This window comes from Vicia villosa, unplaced genomic scaffold (genome assembly GCF_029867415.1).
Source record: "Vicia villosa cultivar HV-30 ecotype Madison, WI unplaced genomic scaffold, Vvil1.0 ctg.001450F_1_1, whole genome shotgun sequence".
In the NCBI taxonomy this organism is placed as follows: Eukaryota; Viridiplantae; Streptophyta; class Magnoliopsida; order Fabales; family Fabaceae; genus Vicia; species Vicia villosa.
Genome location: NW_026705621.1, coordinates 113114 through 134910, shown reverse-complemented (window position 1 = coordinate 134910; position 21797 = coordinate 113114). Strand labels below are relative to the sequence as shown.

The 21797-nt window shown below is 29.4% G+C and overlaps 1 protein-coding gene across 1 annotated transcript; it reads left to right on the top strand.

Annotated features, from left to right (window-relative positions):
• Positions 1 to 3044: 3044 nt before the first annotated feature.
• Positions 3045 to 3918, top strand: LOC131635230 (ethylene-responsive transcription factor 1B-like). The gene has a single exon (XM_058905835.1). The coding sequence runs from the start codon at positions 3171 to 3173 to the stop codon at positions 3753 to 3755; it is 585 nt and encodes a 194-aa protein (XP_058761818.1). The 5' UTR covers positions 3045 to 3170; the 3' UTR covers positions 3756 to 3918.
• Positions 3919 to 21797: the final 17879 nt, after the last annotated feature.

Sequence of the window (21797 nt, the reverse complement as noted above, 5' to 3'; positions counted from 1 at the left end):
AGATAAAGGGACAAAATAGATATTTTGTATTTATTTTATTTACTTTATTTCATTGATATACAACTTCATTTTTTTTATGAGATAGTTTTTTTTTTAGTAAATCATTCAATCACTTTTGCAACTTATATCATTATTGTGTATTTACATATATGAGGTATATATATATATATTTTTAAAAACAAGTTACATTAATAGAGAACAAAGGGTTTTCAACCCCGATACAAAAAAAAAAAAAAGCCCAAATCAAAGTCCACCAAAAAGAAAGATTACACTCCAATTAAAATTAAAGCAGATTTTTACTAAACTCATCAAAGTTACAAATTGAATATATAATTTTTTTCAATAAAAAATCATCTCCAAATCACTGCCTTTATATTCTAAACTACGTCCCAAACATTCAAAACATCATCCCTAAAAATAAACTATTTAGCAAAATTCAAAAGTTCCAACAAGTATCAACTAAATTAATTACTCCCTCCTTGCCCTCCCTGACCCTTTTGCGCCTACAAAAACTGGTCCAACTCAAAAAATTCTCTTTGATGCAACTAAACAAAATTTCACCCTTTCCAATTCAGTCGGCAATATTCCTCCAAATATACGAGGTATTGATTATTGCAGAATTTAGCAACTATATTCATATTGTTCCAATGGTGCCAAACTATGTAGATAACTTTACAAAAACTTTAAAAAATAATATGAACATATGGATGGTAAAAAAAATTATTACTAAATTTTTTAGTTAATTTTGATTCATAAGAATCATAACTGTATTAATTTCATATAGGAGGTATGTAGTACTAAGAGTGGAAATAGACCATACAAACTAACTAAACACAAACCTACCATCTATTCTACATAATAGATCTTATCAAATATTTATTTTTAAAAAAATTATAAGTATATTTGATTAAAAATGCTATATCACTTCTATAAAAAAAATTAACGCTATCATACTAGTCTATTTAACTAAATATAAATACTTTTATAAATATTATTGTATTATATTTTTTATTTTGAAGTAAAATACAATAATAAAACTTTGTTATTTAAAAGAACTTATAAATATAAGTTGAAAACACCTTATAAATTATTTTTATAAATTATTCTAAACAAATAGTTTTATAAAATTTATGTTAGGGCTCGGGCGTTAGAAACCGGTTTAGGTTTCTCACGTGAGCAATATTACTATTCTGATAGATTTTTCTTTTTTTCTTATTTTAAATATGTATCAGGAGTTATTAATCTTGGAAAAATAAAAACTTCCGCAAAATGATAATGAATAGAATATTTTTTATAAATAGTGAACAAAAATAACAGATTTTTTTATGGGTTCAAAACCGTCACAGTTCCTTAATAAATACACATAAAAAGAGGTCTCTCATGTAAAAAATTTATGAAAATCATGCATCGTAGACGGCGCTTATGTTATTAAGTAAACTCACTAAAAAAGCCAAATTTTAGTTGAATTTTTTATTTTTATATGTGGATATGAAATAGACTTTTTAAATAAATTAATAAATTAAATAGATTTTCAAACAAATCAGTCTCATGTCTAAAAATCCGCTTATAGCATGCTACTATACTTGTACTTAAATGCTTAGCATATCAGATTTAGATCTATATTTGGTGAAATTTATCTAACTAGCTCAGACCCATTCCTATTCCTAGTCCAAATAATTTGAACTTAATGTAAATGTACCAGTAGAGTAGAGCTAGGGTGGCAAACTGAAATGTCCGTCTTGTTTAGGCCTGTCTCGTAAAAGTCCGTAAAAAAATAGAGCGGAGCGGATATAGTTAAGGATGCGGACTTAAAATTTAGGCTCTCTCTGCAAAAAGTGAGGGCGGAACGGAGAAAGTTCGCAGATACTGCACCTTTTAAGTCTAAAAACACAAAAATTTATATAAATGATCATGCCGCAAAATCCCGCAAAAAAATGTGACGGGTCGGGGCGGGCACATTAGAGGATGAAGACCTAAATTCTTGGTCCTTCCCGCACTAAAGTGCGGAAAAAATGAACATGTCCAACACGTCGACCCGTTTTTCCACCCCTAATTAGAGCATTATCCACTTAATTAAATATTACTTTATTAACTCATAACATCTCTCTAGTTTAACTGTAATGAATGAAATTTAAATTTAATATATATATATATATATATATATATATATATATATATATATATATATATATATATATATATATATATATATATATATATATATATATATATATATATATATATATATATATATATATATATATATATATAAAAGACATGATCAAATGATATCAATGTGTCAAATTTAGTAAATGATATTTTTGATAATTCTTTACCGCATATCTATGTAACTAAATCCATCATTGAATTAAAAGCTAACATAATATAGATCATGTCCATAAAATTTAACATCATAAAAAATTATTTGATATGTCAACGAGATGTATAAAAACCAACGTCTTATGAAACTTTAACAAAACTGTTAATTTTGATCATTCTCTTTAATATATTAAATGATTTACGATTGATGTTAAATTTTATAAACATGATTTATATGATGTTAGCTTTCAACCTAATGGTGAATTTTATACAAATATGCGGTAAAGAGTTATTGGAAGCAGGGGCGGAGCCAAGGCCCAGCTAGCCCAGGCTCAACCCCTATTTTCTTTGTACTCCCCCAATTTAATAGTCGATTTTTAGACAAAATCAGGAGCAAAATTAGTAAAAATAGGGTGTGAAAATAAAATTAGATGAATAATCAATGGTATAAAATTTTTGTCCAAACTCCCTAAATTTTTTTACTCCGCCACTAATGAGAAGTGTAATATTGATAAGTTTGATATTTTGGTGTCATATGAACTTAGCATGCACTAGTAATTAGGAATGTATTCATTTTAAAGCAAAAAAATAAAAAATCAAAGAAAGTGTGGGGATTACGTAACCAAAACCCCTTGGCTGGTAGTAAATACCATGAATGTAGAACATATACCCATTTAGCTTACATCTTCCCACGCTCTCTTAACCTATTGGCTCCATCACTGACTTTTACCATTTTATAGTGTCCCCAAATTACTTATATATAAGCATGCTACTTAGGTTTCTTATTTTCACTCTATAAGAAACAGAGCAACTCTGTTTTTCTCTTTTCTCTTCACATTCCCACACTCAAAATGGCTTATTCCTCCAATTTCTTTTCACAAGATTCACTCGCTTTCAATCCAAAAACCCACCACGAGTTTCTCCCCTTCAACGAAAACGACCCCGAAGAGATGCTTCTATACGGCATGATAACATCATCATCTTCCCAACAACATCAACAAAAACTAACCACTAGTAACAAAGAGAAAACCACCAAGTCCTACCGCGGCGTTCGTCGGAGACCATGGGGGAAATTCGCGGCGGAGATACGAGACTCAACTCGGCATGGCATAAGGGTTTGGCTTGGAACATTCGACAGTGCAGAAGCAGCAGCACTTGCTTATGATCAAGCTGCTTTTTCAATGAGAGGTTCAGCTGCAATACTGAATTTTCCAGTTGAGAAGGTTAGGGAATCGCTTAGGGATATGAACTATGTAGTGTCTAAGGATGATGAGTGTTCGCCTGTTGTTGCTTTGAAGAGGAAGCATTCGATGAGACGGAAAATGGATGAGAAGAAGAAGAAACATGAGAGGGATGTTGTTGGGATAGATAATTTGGTTGTGTTTGAAGATCTTGGTGCTGAATATTTGGAACAGTTGTTGATGTCTTATTGTTGATGTTTTTTTGACGATTAAGATTATAAGTATTTGGTGCATTGATATGATGGAAAAATGTGTAGTTTGTATTTGTTAATTAAATTATATTTTTAATCTTTATTTGTATACAAGTGTTTGTTGAATCTTTATAGCTTTGATTAAAAATTAATTACTTGAATGAACCATGTTTGAACTTAACTACTTTTAGTTAAATTTACTTATATTATAGAAAAATTTAAAAGCAAATTAATAAAAAAAAAATATTTTTACACCATTTTCTTACACATACACTGTATTTTACTATTCATCTATACGGTGAACAGTGAAATATAATAATAATATTTTTTTTAAATGATTTGTTTTTACTTTTAAAATTGAGAGAGTACGGAAACAAAATTATGTGATTAACTAATTTCATAACTTCATTAACTAATTTTTTACATTTCATCAACAAATTTCATAACTACTAAAAATTTGGACAGTTTATAAACCAACTTCATAACTCCATTAACCAACATTTTACATTTTATTAACCAACTTTATTTTACTACTAAAAATTATTTTTAATATCAGAGTATTTATTAACCAACTTCATCACTACATTAGTCAATTTTTTACACTTTATTAACCAACTTTGTTTTACTATTAAAAGTCACTACTGTTCATTGGTACTATTCATCATCACTGTTCACGAATACTGTTCACAATTTAATATTATTTTATTTAAAATACACTGTTCATCGTATAAATACGGTGAATTGTGTATACGGTGTAAGTATTGGGTGTAAGAAATAGTGTAAGCATAACATTCTTGATTAATAAATAACAATTAATTCTTCTTTTTTAGAAAGTGTTTTGTATGCCGCGTTAATGGTTTGTGAATTGGATTTGATTTAGCGGTTTAGAGATTTTATTTTTGTGTGTGAAATAAGTCCTAACAGTGTGAAGTTGGATATGTTGAAATAGGCTAGCGATATTCTTAAAGAAATCAGAGAAGGTTAGAAGTCAGATTTGAAGTTGATTGATTGTCTTCTGTTAATCAATTAGGTAACAAAGGTTATTTTAGAATCGAAGAGAGTGGTGTTATGAGATTTCGTGACAGAGTTTGTGTTCTAGATGTACTAGAACTTAAGAAGAGTATTCTTGAGGAAGGTCATAGGAGCGATTTGAGTATTCATCCCGATGCTACTAAAATGTATGAGGATCTGAAGAAGATATTTTGGTGGCCATGAATGAAGAAATATATTGCTATGTTTGTGTATTCGTGTTTTACTTGCTAGAAGTTGAAGATTGAGTATCAGAAGCCATCTGAGTTGATGCAACTGTTGAACATTCTAGAGTGGAAGTGGGATGATATTTCCATGAATTTCGTGACGACAATTTCAAAGACTCCAAAGGGAAATGATTCAGTTTGGGTTATGATGGATAGATTGAGTAAAACAACTTATTTTATTCCGATAAAGATCATTTATTCATTGTAGAAGTAATCTGAAGAGTATATTGAGAAGATTGTTAAGTTGCATGGTATTCCTTTGAGTATTGTTTCTAATAGAGACCTGAGGTTTACGAGTTTCTGGGAAATTTTGAAGGAAGCCATGGGTACTAAGCTAAGGTTAAATTCTGCTTATCATTCGCTTACAAATGGTCAGTTAGAGAGGACAATTCATTCTTTGGAGGATTTGCTGAGAGCTTGTGTTTTGGAGCATGGAGGTAATTCGGACAATTATTTATTATTAATCAAGTACACTTACACCAACAGTTCCCATTATAGTATTGAAATGTAATTGTTCGAGGATTTGTATGGTAGACAGTGTAAAACACCTTTGTGTTGGTATGATTCTGGTGAAAATGTTGTGCTTAAACCATAAATTGTTAAGCATACTACTGAGAAAATCAAGATGATCCAAGAGAAGATGGGAGCTTTGCAGGGTTTCCAGAAGAGTTACCATGATAAGAGGAGGAAAACACTTGAGTTCCAAGAGGGAGATCATGTGTTCTATCGAGTTACCATGGTAACTAGTGTTGGTCGAGCTTTGAAATCTCGAAAGCTTACACCATATTTCATCGGTCCTTATCAAATTCTGAAGCGAGTAGGAAAAGTGGCCTATATAGTTGCTTTACGACCATGTCTTTCGAGTCTTCACATTTTGTTTCCTGTGTCTCAACTCCGGAAGTATGTTCCAGATCCGTCTCATGTGATTCAAATGGATGATGTGCAAGTGAGAGATAAATTAACTATGGTGCCATCACCAGTGTGAATCGATGATTGAGAGTTGAAACAAATGAGAGGTAAAGAGACCGTCTTGGTAAAGGTTGTTTGGGGAGGACCTGCTGGTGGAAGCACGGGATTGGAATTAGAGATTCAGATGAGGGAGTCGTATCTGACTCTGTTTTTTTCAGGTAATTTTTTACGACGAAAATTCTATAAATGGAGAAGAGTTGTAACACCAAAAATTTTGATTAATTTATTTAATCAAATTAAGTCATATTTTATTAATTGATTTAGATAAATTATGCGATTTAATGATGTGTTTGATGACTTATTTACTCAAATTAAGCTTACACATATAAGTAATCATTAAATCACATATATAATCGAAATCAATTAATAAAATATGACTTAATTTGATTAAATAAATTAATCAAATTTTGGAGTGTTACAAGTCTTCTCCACTTATTTTTGCAAAACTAAGGCTCGATTAGTTGCAAAGATATTTTTGCAAAGAGAAGGAATAGACTTTGAAGACGTATTTGTACCGGTTGCTAAAATTGAAACCATCAAACTAGTTGCTGGTATTGCGAGTAACAACAATTGGTTCATCTATCAAATGGATGTCAAATCTGCATTTTTGAATGGACCGCTTGATGAAGAAGTTTATGTAGAGCATCCCCATAGGTTTGTTGTGAAAAATCAAGAGTCAAAGTTCTATAAGTTGATGAAAGCATTGTATGGTTTGAAACAAGCTCCAAGAGCTTGGAACAAGAGGATAAATGGTTCTTAAAGGAGATTGGCTTTAAGAAGTGTGTATATGAACATGGTGTGTATGTGAAGACAAAAACAAGTGAAGGAGTGATAATCCTTTGTCTATACGTAGACAATTTGTTGATAATAGGCAGCGACGAAAAGTGCATTTCTAAGCTCAAGAATGATCTTATGAAAGAGTTTGAGATGACCGACATTGGCCTCATGACATACTTCCTTGGTATTGAGTTCCACAAGTCCAAGAAGGGATTGTTCATGCATAAAAGAAGGTATACGTTTGAGATTTTGAAGAAGTTTGAAATGGAGCATTATAATGGTGTAATTACTCCAACTGATTCGAGGCTAAAATTGTCGAAGAATGAGGATGAGCAAGATCTTAATCCAACTCGGTATATGGGACTGATTGGATCTTTGCGTTACTTGTGCAATACGCGACCAGATTTGACATTTAGTGTCAGTATTATGAGTAGATTCGTGGAGAGATCGAATGTGTCTCACTTGGAAGCAGCTAAGAGGATTCAAAGATACGTCAAAGGATCTATTGGCTGCAAAATTCTCGTTCTCACACCTGACATGGGCATAAAATACAATTTTCTCAGTTTTACCGATTCCAAATGGTGCGGAGATAAAGATGATTGAAAGTCTACGGCTGGATACATCCAGTGTTTTAAAAACCGGACCAGTAATCGAACCGGTGAGGGTACTGGGTCACTGGTTTATCGGTCGAACCACTGGGTCACTGGTCGAACCGCACGACCAAACCGGATTAAACCGGATAACTCGGTTGAATAGACTTGTCATTATATAGGTATAAAACCGGTCGAACCGGATTATTCAGTCTCTAAAAAAATATAACTAGCTTTTAAATTTTTTTAAAATATCATATCATAAATTCACAATTTCATAACTTAAATTCAAATTTTAAACAAAGATATCACACATAACAAAATAGTAAAAAATTACAAAGTCTAATTACAACATAATCTAATTGAATAGTTTATAACAAAATAACTCCAATGTGTACCAAATTTAATTCAAAATAGGATCCTACTAAAAAGAAAATCAAATAAAATTCAATATGTTTATGCTATTTAAGAAAATTTATTAGCAAATATAACAAATAGACAATAAAGTTTTTAATTTGCCACTAACGAAAAAAACTATGTGAGAATGCTATTTAAGTAATACACTACTAAATATATTAAAAAAAAAAGTAAAAAAAAAAGTTTAAAAGAAATGTTAAAAAAAAGTTTAAAAAAAAATTAAAAAAAAAATTAAAAAAAAGTTTTTTTAAAAAAAAGCAATTAAACCGCCGGTTTTCCGGTTTTCCCGGTTTTCCCAGTTTTCACCGGTTTTCACCGGTTCCCACCGGTTTGATGGCATACCCGATCTGACTATTGAACCAGACCGATTTTTAAAACACTGGATACATCTTTATGTTCGATGAAACACCAATCTCATGATGTTCGAATAAGAAACCGGTAGTAGCACTCTCGCCTTGTGAGGCTGAGTACATTTCTACTTCGTTGTGTGTGTGCCAAACCGCGTGGTTGATGAATCTATTGAAGGAGCTTGACCGCGATAAGGATGACGTTGTAACGCTCTGGGTTGTTAATGTTTCCGCTATAAACCTTGCTAAGAATCCAATTGGACATGGGAGGTGCAAGCATATTGAGATGAGGTTTCACTACATGAGAGAACTTGTTAGTGAAGGAATGTTGAGATTGGAATATTGTAGAAATGAAAACCAAATAACTGATTTGTTGACTAAGGGGATCTCAAAGTGCTCAAGAGATTGAAGATCAACATGGATATGGAAGATTTGGAGCATTTGGTGTATTAAGTGAAAATTGATAATTCAAGTGCTTTAACCGGTTACCATAGGGGTGTAATCGGTTACATGTATGTGAAAAGTCAAATAAATTGAAGAAAAGTTATTCTAGTGTTGATGTAAGCAATTACGCATTTGTAGTAACTGATTACCACTCTCAGTATTAATTTTAATTTTTTGTTTATGTTGACTTATTGTTTGTGTCTCAATTAATTTATAATTGTTTAAATACATTTGAATTATTATTATTATTTAATGAAAATATACATTCTCATTCTCAATTATACTGTCTCACTAATTCTTTATCTCTCACTCACTCTCCATATTCAAATTTTCTATTTTTACATATCAAATGATTCCTTGTTATGTGTGTATTTTACTTCTTCATCCTTATTATCGACCCTGTCTTAGATAATTATTTATTAGATTATTCTAACACTTTTATGCTAATATTTCAATTGATCGACTTGTCAATTTTTAAATTGATTAAGATAATCATTATTTTGGCTTATATAGGAACTTCAAGTTTAGAAGTCAAGATGCATGGTTTAGTCTTAATCTGTTTTAAGCCACGCGTTGGTGCAGACGTGGATCCCATATGCTTTTTGGCAACCTATTTTTGTTTTTAAGTGCAAAATTTCAGACTCTGCGACAATTTTTTGCAGCAATAAGTAGTGTCTTTATTCGATCATTTTCTAAAGATTTTTTCTTTTTTTTTGGCCTTATACCACCGGTTTAATCCGGTTCGGGGGCGAGTTCTGGCATCAAGTGGTTCCATCCCCCTCCCGATCGCAGTTGCGGGGGATCAAACCGTGGTTCTCCCTACCAAGTCCAGCGCCAATCACCATTGGACCAACTAACGATTGGTTCTAAAGATTTATTTTGACAAAACAGTTTCTTAAGATAGAAATAAATGGTCATAGTAACAAGTTATTAACGATAATGGCTAAAGAATTTGACTCTACTCAATAGGTGATTAAAGAATATAATAGTCAAATTTGTAAAGTTGGATATCAAAATTTCAAAAAAATAATAAAAAGAAAAGTAACATATAATTAGGATTTTTCATAGTATAATATATGAAAAATTGAACCGAATCAAACCGAACTGTTTCAATTTACTAAAAATTGAATCAAATCAAAATTATTAGTTTGGTATACCATTTCAAAATTCTAAACCGTATTGAACGGTTAGAAGACAATTTTTCCTAAATTGATCCGTTTATTAAAGAACCAACCTGTTAAATTATTTTTTAATTTTTTTAATAAAAAAAATTAATTTTTTTAAAGTATTTTTCATTTTTAATTTTAGTTTAGTTCAGTTCAATTTTAGTTTCAGCTTGATACAGTTTCAATTTCAACTTGATTTTAGAATTGTTTATGCATTATGGTTTGGTTCACTAATCAAAGATAACAGTTCAATTATTTTAAGTGCAATTTGGTTTGGTTCAACGGTTCAATTCAGTATCCTACACACAGATATTAACGAGGGTGTATAATACTTTGTTTAAGTTATTTTAAACTTATTTTTAATAAATTAAAAAACGAATTATAACATTAATTCACAAATAGAAATGTATATTATTTAAGATTAAAACATTGTTAACAATGGTATATTATTTTAAAAAATTATAGTAAAATAATACATAAAACATTTTATAAATTTTTTAATATCCAATTTAAATCAATTTTTTATTTGATTTTTTTAATAAAAATTCTTTATAAATTCTTTTCAACATAAATATGCTATACTATAAAAATTATATTTTAAAAAAATAAAACAATCATACCCTTAATCTAACCAACTCACACTAATATATTTGCAAAATAATAAAATATTATAAATAAATAATGATTTTTTAATAATAATTTTAATGATAGTGATTAAAAGTTGCGATTGTTGATCATTAGAGTAGTGCTATATGAGCGTGTTTTGATATACCCCCTCTTAAAAAAATTGTTGAACAGACCTTACCAAATACAGATTTCATCAAATTTGACCTTAGATCAAGATTCCAATAGAATCTGCATACGTGGCACACTATGTGGCATTTTTTTTAAATTTTTTTATTATTTTTTAATTTTCACGTGGAAATTTAAAAAAAAATTAAAATTTTTTAAATTTATTTTTTTAAAAAAAATTTATTTTTAAAATTTATTTTTATATATTTTTTAAACTTTATTGATTGGTTGTTAAAAGGTTAAATATTAAAACTAAAATATTTTGTCTACAATGAGTATTGAACACAAGACATAATATATACAAGAGCCACATTCTACCACTAGGCCAATTGCTTCTATTGCTACGTATCAGAGCATAGAGACACTGACTTGAGATATAAGGTAAACGGCTACTCCACGTCGTTACCTGCACGTTACCAACAAAGGGTAACATTCAAACAGAAGGGGTGAGATATCAAACAGTATAAAGGAAAGTATGATAATATTCATGGCAAGGAAAAGATCATACATAATTCACCACTTCTCGTCACATAACATCTTACAACAACTTTCATCACTAAACAACTTTCAAAACGGCAACAATGTCATTAATCAAGTATGACAACATATTCAAATTCACAAGTATGATATCAACTACGTCACGTCTACATCTCATCATCTCAATAACCCAAATGCAATTCAAATGCAATTCAAATGCGACTCGACTTATGCAAATGTATGTGGTACCATTTGGAGTAAAACTCCCATCGTCTCAAAATTGCCATTGGGCACATCGTCGCTATTGCCATTATAAGGCCATCATCGCTTTTTTGCCATTTTCAGGCCATCGTCTCTTTATGCAATGGATGTGATTCAATGAATGTAATATCCACACAAACACAACATTTACAACACGTCTCATCCACAATCAAACATCATCAATTAAATGTCGAATTTCAATGACAACGACAAAAATATCACCAATCATAGTAATGCATCACTTCACAATCACGTTGCTATGTTGTATCATCACACAACAATATTTCACTTCACAACATCAAACGGTTCATTTAAAGAAAAAGTTTCAAAACGGTTTCCAAAGGTTTTCAAATCATTTTCATTAGAAAGACATTGATTAGAGCTTCACGGAGGTTCAAACAACACTTAAACAGGAGTTACGGATCAAAAGATACACCATTTCAAAGTTTCAAAAAGTTTTCAACAACAGTGTTCTCTTAGCGGGCTCAAGCGTGCTTCTTGAAACTAAAAACAAAAGCGAACAGTTTTCGCAGCTCCGTTTAGCGCATCAGCCCCGCTTAGCAAGCTCGCAAAATTTTCAAAATATTCCCAGCATCCGCTTAGCGTGCCAAAGGACGCTTTGCGGACGTGCGATTATGCAGAAAAATCACAGATGTGACAACCCCGCGTAACCACACTTCAACCACCCAAAACTCTTCTCAATAAGCAATTAAAGACATCAGCTAACATCATTCATCAACAATCATATTCAAAACATGATTTCAACCACAATTTCGTGAAAATTCATCACAAACCCTAAAATTCCACAACATACAATCAAAGGCTACACATACAATCTAACCCACCCTAAATTAAACATCATCATACAACCCTTTATCATGAAAGAATCCCACCCTTACCTATGGTTTGGATTGAAGACAACTCTATCTTCAATGGGAACCTAGCTTTCTCCTCTTCTCTCTTTCTCTTCTTTCTCCAAATGAGGTTCTAACTTCTATTTTCCCCAATTTCCTTGTTTTGTTAAACCCTTACTAATTCTCAAATTGCTAATGAGCTCTAATTAACACCTCTTAATTACTAACACCAACTTAGGCCTAATAACTACTAACCTCACTAACTTATGTCATTTACTAATAATTCTCAATAAAATAACATAAAATCACTTAAACACATAATAAACACATAATTCACATAACCATCAATTAATTCACATAACACACAATAACATAAATAATTACTAAGATGCACTCAAATAAAGGAATGACGCATCCTCCATACTAATTGCAAATCCTTTTGTCTTCCTCATGGGTCAGTACACTCTAATTCAAAAAAGGATCCACATCTAGAAAGAACTTATAAAGACTACCTTCATCTTACTCACATTTTAACTTAAGACTTAGAGTTCTAACCTTGCAAGTCAATCCCTCTCTTACCGCGTCGAAAGTTCAAATTTACCGTTGCAACTCACAACCTCCATTTTTCAATTAATTATAGATTAATAATTAAATTAGTTTGATGTGTAAGGATTTTAGTCGACTTCAATTATCATTCAACTCATTCAACTTTTCTTTTTCAACCACTGCAAAAGTTGAAAATTGTAATTAGACTTATAAAAAATGTTGTCTAAAAGTAATAATTTTCAAGCATTTGTTGTTGTCTACAAAATTTGTATACTCTTTGAACACACTATAAGAAATTGTTTCCCAATGTGTTGAGACTCAATAAGAAGGAGCCATGTTAGAAATCCTACATTTAAAAATATATTTATATTTAACATCTTTCATCTTTAAATTTATCTATTTCATAACTAGAAATAAATTTTATTGATCAGATATTCATCATTGTTCACTCATATAGTTATTAATATCCGAACTATGTATATATGATGTGGAATATGGTTATTTTTAATTTCTCCGAAAAGGACAGTCATAGTTTATCCATAATTCCAATCTAGTTGTGTTCAAAACAGGTGGCCAAGCAAGTTCTGTCTCGTGAGTATAACTATATAACTATACATCAACATAACAAAGACTTGATATTATGTTGGTAGGAAAAGGACTCATCAATCATATAACCACATTTCCTTGTTCAAAAAGGAATTTAAAATTAAAATGGCAATATTTTATAGGCGAAATTTGATTAAGGAAAGTGTAAGGAAAGAGCTAAAGAGCCTTATATTAAGTTGGTTGGATTTTTCTAGAATTGAATAAAAATCAAAATCTTGAAGAGAAATATTAAATTATTTGCCTACGTTATCAAGTCTAACTTTGAAGCGAAAAATGGTTCTTTTGGCTTTGGTTTATGGTCTAATTGAATATGATACTTGGACCAAAAACTATAATCTTATGACTTAGTTTTGAATTTTTAATCCTCACGTGGGTATTTATGTAGTATACATTCCATTTTAATATTTTAACTAGTAGTACTACAATTTTCCCTTGGTTTTATTTTTAGTGGTGCGAAAGTGGAAATTCAATTTTGTTGTCTGATAGGAAACTTCCTAGATTTTGAGAAAGAAATAAACAAAAGAATGCACGTCTCTTTATTTACTATTTATGAGCAAGGTCTAACAAAACTTAGAATTATTTTAGAGGACTAATGAGGTACTAGAACATTATTGTTAGTACTTAACATTCAAACAATATTGGCATTTTTTTAGGCAACATCGGTTTTTTACATAAGCACACAACAAATCTATTGAATAAAAAAACAAGAGCAAAATACAAATTTGGGAATTAAGCCGAAATCTAACAAACATACACTACTGTAAAAAAGCGCTTTTAACTTCGGATGTGAAATGTATTTTACTTCAGCTAAAGAAACGAGGTAATGAATGATGTCATAAAAAGTAACGATTTAATACCTCGGTTTTTAAAACACCGCAGGGTAAATTTATTTGCATATGGGTTCGAACTCTGTCACATGCATTTTTATTATTTACAAAACTAGCGCCTCATATATCTCGGTTTATCAATAAAATCAAGGAGTAAATTAGATTGTTTTTTTTATATAAATTAAAATTCATTACATTATTTACACACTACAATGTTTATATTTTTTACACAAAATAATAAAATAAAAATGAACTTGTCCATGAAGATTATATGTTGGATTTTCAATTTCTTAATATTTTGGGCAAGATCAAATCTTGAGTGCAAATATATTTTCTATTGTTTTTTTTTTTGGCATTTGCTTATGATATAAAAAAAAGTATTAGATAAATCAATGATTTTCTGCTCAACTAAATATTTAAGAACATAAACCTTAAACCTAAATAATTTTTTTCATCACAAACTAGTAACAAACCCGTGCGTACGCACGGGTTCTGTTCGGTTATGCGAATTTGGACACATCATTTATTTTAAATAACAATGTTTAAAAAAAATTAGATAAATAATTGATTATTTCGTATATAAAAATATTTAGATCAATAATAAAATTTTCCCGTATAACATTTTTGGATTAAAAATATTTAATCATAAATATCATTTCTCGTATAAAAAACATTTAGATCAATAATAGATTTTTTTTCCGTATACATACTTCATTTTTCTTTAGGTATCATTTACAAAAATATTTGGATCAATAGTAAATTTCGTATATAAAAATATTTAGATCAATACTAAATTTTTTCTCGTATGCCATTTTTGAAAAAAAAAAATTTGGGTCATAAATATTGTTTTTCGTAAATAATAGATTTTTTTTCCGTATACAAATGTTATTTTTGTTTAGGTATTATTTACAAAAATATTTGGATCGATATTAACTTTTCGTATATTAAAATATTTAGAACGATAATAGATTTTTTCCCGTATACCATTTATTGATAAAAAATATTTGATCATAAATATCATTTCTCGTATATAAAATTATTTAGATCAATAATAGATTTTTTTCCGTATACAGACTTCATTTTTGTTTAGGTATCATTTACAAAATTATTTGGATCAATAATAAATTTCGTATATAAAAATATTTACATCAAAAGTAGATTTTTTTTCCGTAAACCATTTTTGAATAAAAAATATTTGGATCATAAATAACATTTTTCGTAAATAATAATACAAACATTATTTTTATTTAGGTATCATTTACAAAAGTATTTGGATCAATATTAAATTTTGGTATAAAAAAATATTTAGATCAATAATAGATTTTTTCCCGTATACCATTATTGGATAAAAAATATTTGATCATAAAGACCATTTCTCTTATATAAAAATGTTTAGATCAATAATATATTTTTTTCCCGTATACAGACTTCATTTTTGTTTAGGTATCATTTACAAAAATATTTGGATCAATAGTAAATTTTGTATATAAAAATATTTACATCAATAGTAGATTTTTTCCCATTTATCATTTTTGAATAAAAAATATTTGGATCATAAGTAACATTTTTCGTAAATAATAATACAAATATTATTTTTATTTAGGTATCATTTACAAAAATATTTGGATCAATATTAAATTTTTGTATAAAAAAATATTTAGATCAATAATAGATTTTTTCCCGTATACCATTTTTGGATAAAAAATATTTGATCATAAATACCATTTATCGTGTAGAAAAATATTTAAATCAATAATATATTTTTTCCCGTATGCAGACTTCATTTTTGTTTTGGTATCATTTACAAAAATATTTGGATCAATAGTAAATTTCGTATATAAAAATATTTACATCAATAGTAGATTTTTTTCCCGTATACCATTTTTTAATAAAAAATATTTGGATCATAAATAATATTTTTCGTAAATAATAATACAAATATTATTTTTATTTAGGTATCATTTACAAAAATATTTAGATCAATATTAAATTTTCGTATAAAAAAATATTTAGATCAATAATAGATTTTTTTCCGTATACCATTTTTGGATAAAAAATATTTGATCATAAATATCATTTCTCTTATATAAAAATGTTTAGATCAATAATAGATTCTTTTTCCTGTATACAGACCTCATTTTTGTTTAGGTATCATTTAGAAAAATATTTAGATCAATAGTAAATTTCGTATATAAAAATATTTAGATCAATAGTAGATTATTTTCTCGTATACTATTTTTGAATAAAAATATTTGGATCATAAATACCATTTTTCGTAAATAATAGATTTTTTTTCATATACAAATATTATTTTTGTTTAGGTGTCATTTACAAAAATATTTGGATCAATATCAAATTTTTGTATATAAAAATATTTAGATCAATAATAGATGTTTTGGCCTATTCTATTTTTGAATAAAAAATATTTGGATCATAGATAACATTTTTCGTATATAAAAATATTTCGATCAATAATAGATTTTTTTCCCGTATACAAACTTTATTTTTGTTTAGGTATATTTACAAAAATATTTGGATCAATAGTAAATTTCGTATATAAAAATATTTAGATCAATAGTAGATTTTTTCCCGTATATCATTTTTAATAAAAACTATTTGGATCATAAATACCATTTTTTGTAAATAATAGATTTTTTCCATATACAAATATTATTTTTATTTAGGTATCATTTACAAAAATATTTGGATCAATATTAAATTTTCGTATATAAAAATATTTAAATCAATAATAGATTTTTTGAATAAATTTTTCCGTATATCATTTTTGACTAAAAAATATTTTGATCATAAATATCATTTTTCGTATATAAAAAAAAATATCAATAATAATTTTTTTTTTTGTGGAAGAAAGAAGTGTGAAAGTGATGAAAGAGAAAAAAAAATAGAGAATGAAGAGAGATTTGATAAGTTTGATAAAATATAAGAGTTGTATTATGTTAATAATAAAATTAAGAACTTTGTGGTGCAAAGACCAAAAACCACAATTTTAATGTGGTGGCAAAAAATCAAATAAGGGTATTTTTGTCTTTTCCACAACCATTAATTTTCTTATATTATAGATACTCCGACAAACCTTAAAGTTGGGGATGTAGATTTAAGCACTTCATGATGTTTCATTATCAATTTTTTTCTATTTAAAATATTTTTATAATGGATTTTTTTATGTTTCACGCAGATCACTAATGGCAATGTCTTGAGCATCGATAGTCATGAATGCATCCAATTTCTATAGGATATATCTGTTTCAACCATTAGAAAATGTTTTTCTACAATTACAATCCATCAGAGAACTTTATCAAGCTTCTTAAGTTCTAAGATTTCATTATCTTGCAATCCATCCCAAATAATGATGTATACGAGTTAGGATTAGAGTAAAATTTGATTAATGAGTGCTTTTATAGTAAACTATGTTTATTGTATCCCTCGGTTATTAAGAAAATCGACGGGATAGATCATTTAATTTACAAATAAATAATATAATAAAAAGAAGGATTAAATATACAAAATCCCCATAGTGTTAACGAATTTTGATTTTAACCCCCGTAAAAAAATTGGATTCCCCTTTGTAATGTTAAGATTCCATGTCTTTAGCCCCTCTGTTGACCAAGTGCATGAAATCTTCAATTTTGCTTAAGTGGCATGTACACGTGGATTTTCTTTTATTTTTTAAAATTCACGTGGAATTTTTTTTAATTTTCTAATTTTTTTATTATGAGCGGGTAAATCAAAATTCGCTAACATTGCAGGGGTAAGATACAATTGTTTTATATAAAAATAATTATCTATTTGAATTTTTTAATTAAATTACATTTTTGGATATAAAATAATATCCTTGTTTTGAATTTCCGCGTTTGCACTGCTTGCTGTCACTTTATATTCTTGCCTATCTTATTAAGTCCCCTAACATTCCATGAAATTATCATTTATTCAGTAAGGGATCCTTTGAAGGGTCATCCCAAACCCCCAAGGAGTCAATTCCATTAGAACATGTTATTTGGTTACTTGGCCCTCCTTCCATAATTGGCTTGTTTATGTCTCTCGGCCCCCTGTTAAGGATTCTGGTGTCAAGGGGGAAAGGACAGTCGAAAAATAAGAAAGCTTGATCACCGACGACATTATCAACATCAACGGTGAAAATCCGACTCCTTCTAGGACTAAAGAGGGACAACCTTCAGAGGTCAAGGAGAATTGAAGAAGCTATGGGTGGATGTAATACGAGGGAATAGAGACACATTGAATGAAATTGCGATCCCTTTTATCGTGCATAAAGTTGTAGATGGAGCGATTGAAGAAGCTGATGTTGAACCAGAGATGTGATTCTGGGAAACCTTAATATTTATGTACGTCATTGGGGCTTCCATGAGCATGGGTGCTGTGTGAAACAATCACCATCAAGGACATTGAGGGAAAGAAAATTCAGCCAAAAGTGGAGTATGAATGGAGGACCCAATATTGTGATAAATGTCAAAAGGTAAGTCATAAGTGACATAAAGAGAAGAAGCAACCTATCAAGAAATGGAAGACAAACAGGTGAACACACAGGCAAACAAATTATGAAAGGAGGACAAGGTAACCATGTAACATGTTCTAATGGATTTGCCTCCTTTGAGGTTTGGAATGACCCTTTAAAGTGAATAAATGATAATTTCATGAAAGATTAGGAGGCTTAATAAGTCAGTCAAAAATAGAGAGTGGCAGCAGACTGTGCAAACGCAGAAATTTAAAACAATGACAATATTTTACATCAAAAAATGTAATTTAATTAAACAATTTAAATAGATAATTGTTTTTATAGTCAAAACAAACATAAATAAGTATTTTACCCCTATAACGTTAGCGAATTTTGATTTACCTCCCTCGTAAAAAAAACAATAATAAAATTTTAAAAAAATCCACGTGAATTTTTAAAAAAAAAAAAAGATAAACCACGTGTTCATGTCACGTAAGCAAAATTGAAGATTCCATGCCAATTGGTCAACTGAGGGGCTAAAGACATGAAATATTAACATTACAAGAGAGAATTCAATTTTTTTACAGGGGCTAAAATCAAAACTCTCTAACATTACAGGGGAATTTTGTACATTTAACCCTAAAAAAGAAAGGTTCGTGAAATTGTTATTTTCCTCAATTTTAAGAAAATCTGAGGTGAGATGTGGTTTTATTTCTAAAACGTATCGCACAATGGAATCATATCACTATAATAGCAATGATCATCCATATTCAAAGTGTAACATATCTTTTGAATTTTCAAGGAAGCTTTTGAGCTATTTAAACAACATACTCCCTCCGGTCTCATATATATATATATATATATATATATATATATATATATATATATATATATATATATATATATATATATATATATATATATATATATATATATATATATATATATATATATATATATATATATATATATATAGCAAATTTATAAAAAAAAAAACTCACCCTTTAAGAAAAATTTATCAATGCATTTAATTCTTACACTCTTTCTAATTTTACCTCTATTTTTTGCTTTGCAAATCGTTGCAAATATTAAAATATAAAAAGTTATAGGGGTATATTTCGAATAGTGATATTGAATGTAATGATTATAGATTTTTTTTCTTATATTTAAGACCATAGTTTTTTTTTGTTGCTTATATTTGAGACTGGAAGGTGTATCTATTTTCAACGTCTTATTTCCAACTCTTTATTTCTGCAAACCCAGTTTCAAAGTATTGTTTTTCTTCAAAAATGAATGAAAATCTTTTGTTTGTTATCAATGAAAAGTTTGGTGATTTGGATGATTTGAAAGACAAAAGTCATTATCTAAAGAAAACTATTTCCAAATAAAAGTTGAATGATTACTTTAACATTTTTTATGTCCCCATCTACATTAATCTCGTTAAAGAGTTCTGATTAAATGCCTCTGTTGTGCCAACTGGTTATGATGCTGAGGTAATTTAGGCCTATATCAACGACTCTCATATAACCATTACTGCATCACTCATTGCTTAGACAATAAATGGTTAAGAGGAAGGTAGTTGTGTTGAATATTATAGATTCAACCACGTCTACTCAACCACATTCACCTAATGTATGTCAATAGAGATAGGCCCACCAGCCCTTCAACTCTACTTATCCCAATTGGAAAAGTTTGGTTTCAACTTCTAGTGTCAAATTTCTGTCCAAGAAAGAAACTACTTGAAACGGTTACTTGGGATGACAAACATCTCATTTACTTCCTTACCCACAAAGTCGGAGTTAATCTTTTTCTTACCATTTTTAACTTCTTAAAGGAAATGATAATCATCTCTCGGGAGGAAATGACTTTTCTCATACCATATGGAAGATTTCTTTATGAACTTTTCTCTCTATTAGAGATAGTTAATAAGGATAATGTTGAAGTTGAAGTTGAAGTTGAATGGAGTCAGAAGTTTGAATATGTGGAATAGTTATCTATTGTCCTGTTTTTTTATTATCACTGAAATATTTTCTTTTCTATTATTGCATATTCTTGTTTATTTATATAACAAAGATTTTGAAAATTACTAATTAAAAAAAACATGGAATCTGGAAAGACGTCAAGTGAGAAATTGTTGAAAAAAACTTTAAATGAGCGAATAGGGATTCGAAGCAAGATCCCTAATAGCTATATTTCCTCTGTTTTCCAAAAAGCCGAAAGAAGAGGTATATTAATTTTTTATAGATAAAACATGGTGCTCAATTATAACTATGTTGCACACCCAAGACCTATACTCTTGTTTTTTAGCATGTTCGAGGCGATAGATTTATCATAAACAATGTTAATTATAGTAGTGATAAAATTAAGAGAATTTCTTCCATTTGAACGGGGATTTTTATGATCCACCTTACTAACTTGTAACTTATTTCTCATTCTCTTTCTATGAGTAACTATTAGGAAGATCCTAAAGTTTCACATTGGTTGGAGATAGAGCATTGAAAGAGTATATATAGAGGGACACTCCTCACCTTACCATCCGGTTTTGTAAGGATGAGTTATGTCAAACTCTATTATGGTATCAGAGCCTATCGATCCAACCATGGGCCGCCCATCATTAATATCAACGCATCAAGCCCAAAAACAGTGATGGGCGTGAGGGGGTGTATTAGGAAGATCCTAAAGTCCCCCATTGGTTGGAGATAGAGTATTGAAAGAATATATATAGAGGGACACTTCTCACCTTACCAACCGGTTTTGTAAAGATGAGTTAGGTCAAACTCTAATAGTAACCAACATAAAACCACTCGTGTTGGTTCCTTCTTCTTGACCAACATAATCACCTCATAATTCCTTAACCGGTCCAAATTCTTTTTGAACTTGTATGATAAGCCCCTCATCATTAGTTATATGACTTATATCCATAATAGCAAACTTCTTAAGGCGTATAGCTCCCTCCTAAGGAGAGGAGGGAACAATATTACTAAGAGACAAATTTTGAATAGTTTTAGCAAAGAAAATATATATTGACTCATTATCTACGTTGTCTTTTCTCTCCCTGTTGTCATTCAAATAGTTTCTATGAGTACCTTATTTTCCTAAAATATTATTAGTGAGATGCCTAAGGTCCCATGATTAAATTTGCATGGTTATATTTTGCATGATTATGTTATGCATGTGTGACATGTTCACTACTACAGAAAGTGCTTCTAACGCCAGAAGCGGAATACATTTTACTTCGGCAAAAGA